A 10723-nucleotide genomic window follows, 5' to 3' on the forward strand; every position below is an offset into this window, starting at 1 on the left:
GTCACTTACAGCCAACTGCTTGTGGTGTTTCCTGGAGTGCAGAGCATGAGCCACAGGGTGAGGATACGATGCTTGTACTTCATGGAGGACATTCTTCCTTGGCCATTTAAAATAAGGATGTGCACATTCAAGGCACGAAGGGACTGCAAGACAGGGTTTTGCGAGTTGTCCCCACTTCTCGTCCAAGGATTTAACCCAGGGCTTATAAATACTTCTTTAACAAACACACTTGAACAATAGCCAAAGGGACACCATTTACAGATTCAAGTACGTGAGGATAAAAGGGATGGGCAGAAGATTAATGTGAGTAAATAAGGGGTCAAGCGTTGGGGCTTTTTTCTTCTTCTAAGTGTTAGCTGCAAACTTTTAAATGTGCTCCATGTAGTTTGAAAGCGTTTCATATTATTATTTAAGGAAGAAGCTCACTCAGTCATAATACAAATAAACATTTGACTTATTCAGTGTTTTCTAGCTGAATGTCTTTAATAAAACAATATCAAATTGTTCAATTTTCAAACCACTTGCAAATCTTTTGGAAACAACATCGGTATTTTGGGTGTTATTACCTCCGCCATATTGAAGGTGAATGGAGGTTAAGTTTTCACCCCCGTTTGTCTGTCTGTCTGTTCGTTTGTGAACACAATATCTCAAAAAGTTGTGGACGGATTCGGACGAAATCTGGCGGACAGGTTGCGTGTATGACCGGGAAGAATTGATTCAATTTTGGTGAAGATTCGAATTCGGATCAAAGAATGTTTAAGTGATTCTTCACCATAGGACCAAAAACTATATGTAGCATGGTATTTCAAAAAGTTGTGGATGACGTGACAAAACTAGGTGAATGAGTTGGTTAAGTGACAAGAACAAGTGATGATGATTTTGGTTCAGGTCCGGATCCTGATCTGGTGTATCAGTGGGATACAAAACATAAACTGTTCAGCCTGGCGGAGGTATGCGCTCTACCTAGTGCCCTTCTAATTTTACTCATTTTACATCCTTACATTTTACATCAGTCCCTTATTAGCTCCGCTACCAAAGGTGGATGGAGGTTATGTTTTCACCTCTGTTTGTCTGTCCATTTGTTTGTTTGTTTGTGAACAAAATATCTCAAAAAGTTGTTGACGGATTCGGACGAAATTTGGCAGAGATTTAGCGTATGTCACAAGGACGAAATGATTCGATTTTGGTAAAGAACCGGATTCGGATTCGGCTAGTAGAATTTTCTAAGTGATTCTTCACCATTGGGAGATTGGGCCAAAAACTATACATTGCGGGATATCTCAAAAAGTTGTGGATGGATTTGGACAAAACTTTGTGCACATGTTGAGTGTGTGACAAGGAAGAATCGATTCATTTTTGGTGAAGATCTGAATATGGATTCGGATATGAGGATTGTTTAATTTTAACTGATTCTTCACCATTGAGTGATATGGCCAAGCAGGTGGAGGTATGCTCTCTCCTGAGTGCCGTTCTAGTTCTTAGAAATGAAATCAAACCGTTTTATTAATCTGAGAGACAAAATTAAATACAACGGCTCCGATTTCTTTCACGAAGAATTCATAGTGCGAAAGATCTGAGGGGTTCCAGTCTGTGTGTGAAAATGGCAGAGCAGAGTTGGCGAAATGGTGCTTTCATGGCCGAACATCACCTTTTGCAGTGGAATGTCTGAGCAGCATGGCGCTCTCACTCCATATCCCACAGGGACTCGCAATGTCTCGCGGCAAATCGACACGGGCACTGGGAACAAGACTGCCCTTGTTTTGGGGCAACCTTGAAGGCGTGGGCGTTGTCTTGCAATGCGGAGGCAAATCCTGCCTAATCCTGTGATGTACAAGTTGGGAACAAACTGACCAATTGAGGGGAACCAAAGTTTTTCAATACCCCTATATACTGCAGATGGAGAATAACAAGACCATAAATATGAAAAGCTGTGTACCTTTAGTAGTTCGAGAGTACCTGTGTGTAAGTACTGTATAATGTAATTATTATTATATGGTTCGGGTTAGATAATGTGTGAGTGCTTTGATATATATTTATTTTTATGTCATAAAGATGGATACAGATTTTACTTTATCGAATTTTCTCGATGTGAGTGTGCTGTATAACATCACAGCATACTTCTGTCCTCTCGGCAGTGCCTTTTTTGTCTAATCTTGGGAGAAAAACTAAAATATAAATATATTGTTGCGGTTGTGCCATAAAGGCGAACTCCCTCTAGTCAATTGCACGACAACATGTAGCCTGCAGTAGTTAGATATGTCTTATTGAATGCAAAGATTAGCCCTTCCCATTGTGTAGTAAAAAAGACCAAATATGCGTTGAGTTAGGCAGGATGTCAAACCCTTGTGTGGTTAAGGGAAGCCATAACACCAGATGTGCAGAAAGGCGTGGCCAAAAGCACGGCCCACGTGACCAATGGCGAGCCGGGAACCCGTCGCCATGATGCGACAAGCCTCAGCCAATGGGAGGCTCTGGAACATTTTGAAGGGCGTGACCAGTTCTGATAATAGCCCAAGCGCAGGCATTATTATTGCTCTTGCTTTTTGGGACTTCTTGGAGGACACACCTGAGCTCTTGCCCCTTTCTCCACGCCCACGACGAGACCTCGCTTGCTTTTTAATATCTCCCACGACACGTGCTTGGCCTTTGTTCAACGCCCGACACCCATCGCGTCTGCGCCGATCTTTTGTGCCATCCGGCTGACCCGCAAACGTTGGCATTTTCTACACGACTCACCTGTGCTGAAGTTCATCTACCTGTACTAAGTTTGTCCATGCCAACTTTGAGGCGGCGGTTCGTCCTGCGGACCTGACCTCATTGAACTGTGAGCCACGCACACCAGAACACGCGGTCAACAGTGAGGAATCCCAGCACGTACATCGGTACGCCCTTTAGCCAGAGTGTTATTCCCTGAGTGTGTGTCAGAGTGTGAAGGCGCCAGTGGGGTTTATTAGGATAGGTAAGAATAGTTAAGGTAAATCTTCGTCTCTGTTTCTCTGTGCCTTCCAAATAAAAGGCTGTACATTTTGTTCTTACTTCCAACCTGTTCGGTACGTCTTTTCTCCATTGGCCTAGCATAATCCGGGACCGAATTTGACTAGACTCAGGTCCATAAATCTCGTGGGGTAACGCCGCTTTCCACACTGTGCAAAACCGCTCGGCATGCAATTGAATAAGATGTGGTCTAGTGGTTAGGATTCGACACTCTCACCGCCGCGGCCCCTCGAACCTCCGGCCCCCGCAACAAATTGGTGTCCGGGAGTGGGATTGGACCTGCAGTATGCTTCACGGACTGCAAAATTACGAGCATGCGCAAATTCAGTTTAAAACAAATTTAAAACAAAATTAAAATTAAATTCGGATGATATCGGGCCAAAAGGAACAGGTTCCGGTGGGTATAGGAAATATAGAAAATGTAGAGGATGAGGAATTAATGGCCCAGGAGGTAAATTAAGAGATTGACCTTGGAGTTAATCATGGTGCAGCAGGGAGAGGAGAAAATGGCGGCGCTTCGCACGCGGTGGCGGAGGCCGGGCCCGCTGTGCAAGCGGGTTTTAACATTGAGTTATTCTTGACTCAAATGAAAGCATCCTTTGAGGTGCAAATGGAAGAGTCGAGATGTGAAATGAACAAAATGGGTGATCAAATGAGTAATCGGATGGACACGATGAGCGAGGAATCAAGCTGCAGTAGGAAGAGGATGAGCGAGGAGGTCACGGGTGTGCGTGACAAGGTAAAGCGGAGTGAGATGAGCGTCCAGCGAGGGCTGAAGGAGAGTACGGCCAAACTGACTGGGGCAATGGAAATATTGACGTGGGAGGTAGAGGATCCGACGATGATCGAGTTGGAGCAGGAAATAGTAGAGGCGCAGTGGGAAATAGAGGTAAAACAGAAGCTGGAGGAGGTGGAAAAAGAAGAAATAATAGAAATTAAAAAGACAGAAGGAGAGACGGAGAATGAATTAGGGAAGGAATTGATGGAATGTGTGCGAGAGTGGTGCTCGGACCGTGATGAAATGCCTGTTAATCAAATAGAAAGATTGCAGGTTCTTGAAGAGGACCGGGAAAAGTTGAGTCCCGAGGTGAGTAGTGATATCAGGAATGTGTTTAGTGCGAGCAGGTGCTCTGCGCGCTTGTGAGAAAGGATAGACCTGGGAGTTCGTGAAGGGCCAAGTGTGAGCGTTACGAATGGTACGGAGTGTGTGGAGAGAGTGTGCGCACCGGTGTGTGCGATTACGGAGTGTGTGGAGAGAGTGTGCGCACGTGTGTGTGTGATTACGGAGCGTGTGGAGAGAGTGTGCGCACCGGTGTGTGCAAGTACGAAATGAAGAGCGAGAAATGATGTGGCTCAGGCATCGATACCGACCGGGGTAGTGCTCAGTGGGACAGGTAGAGTACGCGAGCACCCGATGAGTGGTGTGCTGTGGGGACCAGAGGGAATCGGTGCTGCATCGATCTCACAAGGACTGGCGTGCACGATTCGTACCTCCGGCACCCACACGGTATTGTTGGCGCCATACGGGGTTCGAGCAATCGGCGGGGTTCGAGGGGAAATTCGGAGTTTCGGACAAACGCACCTTACCAGGTGAGGTTTTGTAACCGTGGCCGGCTGGGTCATCGTGCGTGGGACCGCAGGGCCCCGCACAGGGATGGACCACGGCACCTGGGACCACCAATTCCCCCCCCCCCCCACCTCGGATCGTCAATGCCGGCCGGATAACAACCCATACAGGCGACCAACCACCCGCATGGATCACTCGGCCCTTAGAGGCCGAGCCGCGACCAAGTACCTCCATAGATGTGGGCTCATAGTTTAGAGGAGTGGGGGGATTATTGTGCCCCCCACTTGGGGGTATGGTGGTGTGACCATTCCCCAACATGTGCGGGGCCCATGAGCACTAGTTTAGGGGGATGGCATTGTTAGGCCCATGGAGGGGCCAGCAATGGTTGCTCCATGGGGGCACCAAAGCACTAGCTGAGTGAAGGCTAGGACAATGATTAGGGATCTAGAGAGACAATAGCGACAAGATCTAGGTGGTGGCAATGAACAGTAGTGGGGACGTAGAGAGTTCAGCTAGTTGTTAACAAAGGGTGTGCGTCATGTAAAGGGACGACAGGGAAGCACGAGTGATAGGGGAAATCAGTTTGATAGATGATGCTGTGTGTTTGAGAATAAATGGAATTGTGGTGTGGAAATAGTGGTGTGCAAATAATTGATGTGGAATAAATGGTGTGGAATGCATGGTGCGTAGGATTGAATGGGGGGGAGTGGAACCCATTCACGAAGGCCCGGGTGGGTAGTTTAAAGTTAGATAGAGGGTACAGGTAAATTACCTGGATATTGACACCTGTGGTGCTGGTTGTGGAAATATTTTTTTTTGTAAGGTGCATGAGGCGGTGGAATGGCTGGGTGTGTGGCTTAATTGGTAGAAATAGTTATTTGGGGCACTCCGTCACTGGGAGCTCGTCAGCCAGGTAAGGCCGCAGGTAGGCTCAGGGAGCCAGTTAGGTTAGTGAGTGGGGCCCGAGGATCCAAGGAGGGACCCGGATTGCCCAATGCCAAGGTGGGCATCAGGGGGTAAGGGCCAGGAAGGGCTTTCCCCAGGTAGGTTAGAGTGAGGAGCAGGCAAGCTCGGGAGGCAGCTCCAGTGAACGGAGGGGTGCAGGTAGGTAGACCTGCTGGTAGAGCCACCCGACCCAGCCCCGAAATTGTGCGATGGCACGAATAGAAACATTTGTGGAGTGAGACCCAAATTCGGAGGGCACCACAGTCTGGGCAATGGGAATTCTGGTTCTTAGAACCACATAGTTTAAAGAAGGCCGATTGGCAGGGTACGACCCGGGGAGATTAAAATGTGTAATGTTGTCAGAGTAGTTAGGATTTTGTGAAGACCCCTTCGCACCATCCACAAGGGGATGGATTTCGTACCACGGGACTCAATGTTTGATTGGTAAGATGCATTACGACATGAGTACGAAACATTGTGTTCATTCCGCCTTTCCTTCCTGGGAGAACCTGGGGGGATTTGGGGATGAATTTGGAATAAAGAGGGGACGGGGGAGTCGAGACGTAGAGACGAATTGTAAATACAAGGAGGGCTAGGGTCGTGTAGTTAACGGTGGGAGGCACGAACGGGTAGGGCCAGGCTCGACTTCACTCTGCCGGCATTCCTCTCACCCGCTTGTCATACCTTTGTTTTGCATGTGCCACCGTGTCTTTTCCTGTTTTGCTCGTTGCATCTTCTCTGCCTCCCCAATCCAGGACCATCACGAGGAACACCGTGCCGTCGCAGCATCTTGCTGCAATCCATAACTCACATCCATTCATCCCATCCATCACCTTATGGACCACTGGCTCAGTGGCCATACCCATTTCCATTGTTGCACCTCTTGGCTGCCTCATCATCTTGCCACACATGGATCACCTGTTGAGTGGCATTAACGTCACACATATGGATGACTTGTTAAGTGGCCCTGCTCATAAATAAAAAGAGTGATCCATGTGTGCAATTATGAAGATTTAGATGGCCCTGATCTTCAAATGGCCTGTATGCCGGTCAGGGCCAGCCGGTTTTTGTTAGCTCGCCTACCAAGGCAAGAAGCATGAAGATGACTCCAGCAACAAGTGCTCCAAGTTTTATTCCTCGAGTCCAGGTCCTGGGTCATAGTTTTTGTAAAATAAATTGAGTTTAGTGTAAAATGTAAAAATGTTGCCCACCGGTTATGTGTTTAGTTTCAAAATTCCGGCAATACTTGAACAGTATAAGGTTGTGGGTGTGAATCTGTTAGGTAGTTTCTCAACGCATTAGGAGGGACATATTTAGTTCAAAAATGTACATTTAAATGTTAAAAAATGGAGACACCTGGATGGGTTTGGGGAAGAACGCTTTATAGTTTAGACTTGGGCCATAAGCCGAGCATAGGAGAATCACACCCTTGTCGCCAGGTAGTGATTTATGACTGGATTATTTTTCTATAAACTGGAAGCTCCATAAGCAGACTGGAGTCCAATATCAATGGAAAACACAGATCCACAGGGAATTACAGCATGCAACATGCCAGTGCGAGACGATGGCACAGCAGAGCCGGGACTGAAGCGCGGCTCAACGTGTCAATGGGTCAACTCTTCACATCTAGTGCCAAATACAATTGCAAAATCAACAATACAAGGACACGAACTCGGCCAAATCTGTGTTTCACCAGCAATGCCTCTGCTGCAAAATGGGTGCACCACAGGTTGTGGCCAGATTCAGGATCATCCCTGCATATGATCAGACAAACCTAATGCTAAAGCCTTTCTCTCACCTCAGGAAACCTATGTACGTTGAATTAAAAATTAACCTTCCAGATGGCCATCTGTGGCCATCTACACATTGTTTATATTGTGTCTGCACAGATATGTAGAGAATTAATCGTGAGTACTCTTTTGATTAATTATTTATAAAAGCAAAGGATTTTGCTGATGTTACAATGTTTATCACTTCCTGGTTTGTAGCTGTGTGCATGTTGGCTTAAGATTAAGTTTGTATTTGGTTTAATCTTGAAATGTATATGCCTCATTGGTTGAAGCGAGCCTGGTGTTGGCTTAGCGGTTAGGGTGCCGGCTTGATCCTGGGTTCGTAATCCCGGTCGATCGCTGAATTAACGCCAGGTGGGTTGACTCAGCCTGTCATCCTTCCGAGGTCGGCAAATTGAGTACGAGTTCACTGGCAATTCCCTGTGTGTCGCAAGAGGTGACCAACAGGGCTGGCGGCAGGAAGGGCATCCGGCCGTAAAACATTGCTTCAAAAAGGGGATCACCGTGCCTGAAAAAGGCCAACCCCTGCTCTGGGGGGAAAAATGGCCTCTAAAGGTGGTTCTTTTTTGTTCCTCATTGGTTGAAGTGTATTGGATAAGTTTCCAGAAGTTTGAGTGAGTTTCCTTGTGAGAAGGTGAACACTTGGATTAGTTTACGAACAACCTATATGTGAAGCCATGTCTTCCAAACTCCTAGATTAGTTATTATAGGCCATGCTATTTAGGTGTGAGTTTACATGAGTGGTGATTGTTGGGGTGTTAGTTCATTACAGTTTTATCAGGTTAAGTTTCAGTTCATTAACAGTTGTGGAGGAACTACTTTGGAGAATGGGGGTGGAAGTCTGGGGAGCGTAAGAAAGGCAGAACTGAACGAGCAATAAAGTGGTGAAAGAGCTGTTAAATGGTTGTGTAATCTTGTTTGGTGGAGGTTGATAACATTTTCCACGATGGATGTGGTGGAGGCACAGCCAGAGTGATTGATATTGCAGAAAGGATCGATGATATAGCATGAGGTACATAATGTATGAGGATGTGCGTAGTTACCTCGCGGATGAGAAGCGAAAAGCGGGGTTAAGCAATAATTGGTTCACTTCTGTCCACCCGTCTATCCGTCCACAAACATCAGTTTATGATTGAGGAACAACTTCATTTCAATTGAATGTTATATTTTGAATGTGAATCGGATCACAAATAGGAAAACTAACCTGCAGTTTAGCAATACTTTGGCTCTCAATTCATACTGATCACACAGGCGCAGAGAGGAGTGAGAAAATTTTGAAGCGGTGAAGCAAAATTGAAGAGGAAGGATCTTTCTATTCATCAGATTTAATTCTAAGGGGTTGTAAAGGGTTCTAAAGGGTAATCATATAGTGTTCTAAAGGGTAATTCTAAAGTGTGATTCTAAAGGGTAATTCTAAACTCTAATGGGTAATTCTAAAGGGTAATTCTAAAGGGTAATTCTAAAGGGTAATTCTAAACTGTAATTCGAAAGGGTAATTCTAAAGTATAATTCTAAAGGGTAATTCTAAAGTATAATTCTAAAGGGTAATTCTAAAGTATAATTCTAAAGTGTAATTCTAAAGGGTAAATCTGAAGTGTAATTTTAAAGGGCAATTTTAAAGGGTAATTCTAAAGTGTAATTCTAAAGTGTAATTCTAAAGTGTAATTCTAATGGGTAATTCTAAAGGGTAATTCTAAAGTGTAATTCTAAAGTGTAATTCTAAAGTGTAATTCTAATGGGTAATTCTAAAAGGTAATTCTAAAGGGTAATTCTAAAGGGTAATTCTAAAGTGTAATTCTAAAGTGTAATTCTAATCGGTAATTCTAAAAGGTAATTTTAAAGGGTAATTCTAAAGGGTAATTCTAAAGGGTAATTCTGAAGGGTAATTCTAAAGGGTAATTCTAATGGGTAATCCTAATGGGTAATTCTCGAGGGTAATTCAAGAGGGTAATTCTCATGGGTAATTCTAATGGGTAATTCTAATGGGTAATTCTAATGGGTAATTCTAATGCGTAATTCTGGAGGGTAATTCTAGAGGGTAATTCTAATGGCTAATTCTAATGGCTAATTCTAAAGGGTAATTCTAATGGGTAATTCTAATGGGTAATTATCGAGGGTAATTCTAGAGGGTAATTCTAATGGGTAATTTTAATGGGTAATTCTAAACGGTAATTCCAAAGGGTAATTCTCATGGGTAATTCTCGAGGGTAATTCTAGAGGGTAATTCTAAAGGGTAATTCTAATGGGTAATTCTAAAGGGTAATTCTAATGGTTAATTCTAATGGGTAATTCTAAAAGGGTAATTCTAATGGGTAATTCTAATGGGTAATTCTAAAGGGTAATTATAATGGGTAATTCTAAAGGGTAATTCTAATGGATAATTCTAATGGGTAATTCTAAAGTGTAATTATATTGGATAATTCCAGAGGATAATTCTTAATTGGTAATTCTAAAGGGTAATTCTCGAGGGTCATTCTTATGGGTAATTCTAATGGATAATTCTAATGGGTAATTCTGAAGAGTAATTCTAATGGGTAATTCTGAAGGGTAATTCTAAAGTGTAATTCTAAACTGTAATTATAAAGGGTAATACTAAAGGGTAATTCTAAACTGTAATTCTAAAGGGTAATTCTAATGGGTAATTCTAGTGGGTAATTCTAAAAGGGTAATTCTAATGGGTAATTGTAATGGGTAATTATAGAGGGTAATTCTAATGGGTAATTCTAATGGGTAATTCTAAAGTGTTATTCTAAAAGGGTAATTCTAATGGGTAATTCCAATGGGTAATTATAATGGGTAATTCTAGAGGGTAATTCTAAAGGGTAATTCTAATGGGTAATCCTGAAGGGTAATTCTAATGGGTAATTCTAGTGGGTAATTCTAAAAGGGTAATTCTTATGGGTAATTGTAATGGGTAATTCTAAAGGGTAATTCTAAAGGGTAATTCTAAAGGGTAATTCTAAACTGTAATTCGAAAGGGTAATTCTAAAGTATAATTCTAAAGGGTAATTCTAAAGTATAATTCTAAAGGGTAATTCTAAAGTATAATTCTAAAGTGTAATTCTAAAGGGTAAATCTGAAGTGTAATTTTAAAGGGCAATTTTAAAGGGTAATTCTAAAGTGTAATTCTAAAGTGTAATTCTAAAGTGTAATTCTAATGGGTAATTCGAAAAGGTAATTCTAAAGGGTAATTCTAAAGGGTAATTCTAAAGTGTAATTCTAAAGTGTAATTCTAAAGTGTAATTCTAATGGGTAATTCTAAAAGGTAATTCTAAAGGGTAATTCTAAAGGGTAATTCTAAAGTGTAATTCTAAAGTGTAATTCTAATGGGTAATTCTAAAAGGTAATTTTAAAGGGTAATTCTAAAGGGTAATTCTAAAGGGTAATTCTGAAGGGTAATTCTAAAGGGTAATTCTAATGGGTAATC

The 10723-nt window shown here is 43.2% G+C and overlaps 1 protein-coding gene across 1 annotated transcript in view; it reads right to left on the reverse strand.

Annotated features, from left to right (window-relative positions):
• The window catches only part of WNT16 (Wnt family member 16), a 101069-nt gene extending 98349 nt beyond the window's left edge, over window positions 1–2720 (reverse strand). Inside the window, exon 1 of the mRNA XM_078781099.1 lies at window positions 2567–2720. Within this exon, the coding sequence (XP_078637225.1) occupies window positions 2567–2720 (154 nt within the window). The remainder of the gene's footprint in view (window positions 1–2566) is intronic.
• Window positions 2721–10723: the final 8003 nt, after the last annotated feature.

Source organism: Myxine glutinosa, chromosome 6, assembly GCF_964187855.1.
Source record: "Myxine glutinosa chromosome 6, kmMyxGlut1.1, whole genome shotgun sequence".
Lineage (NCBI taxonomy): Eukaryota > Metazoa > Chordata > Myxini > Myxiniformes > Myxinidae > Myxine > Myxine glutinosa.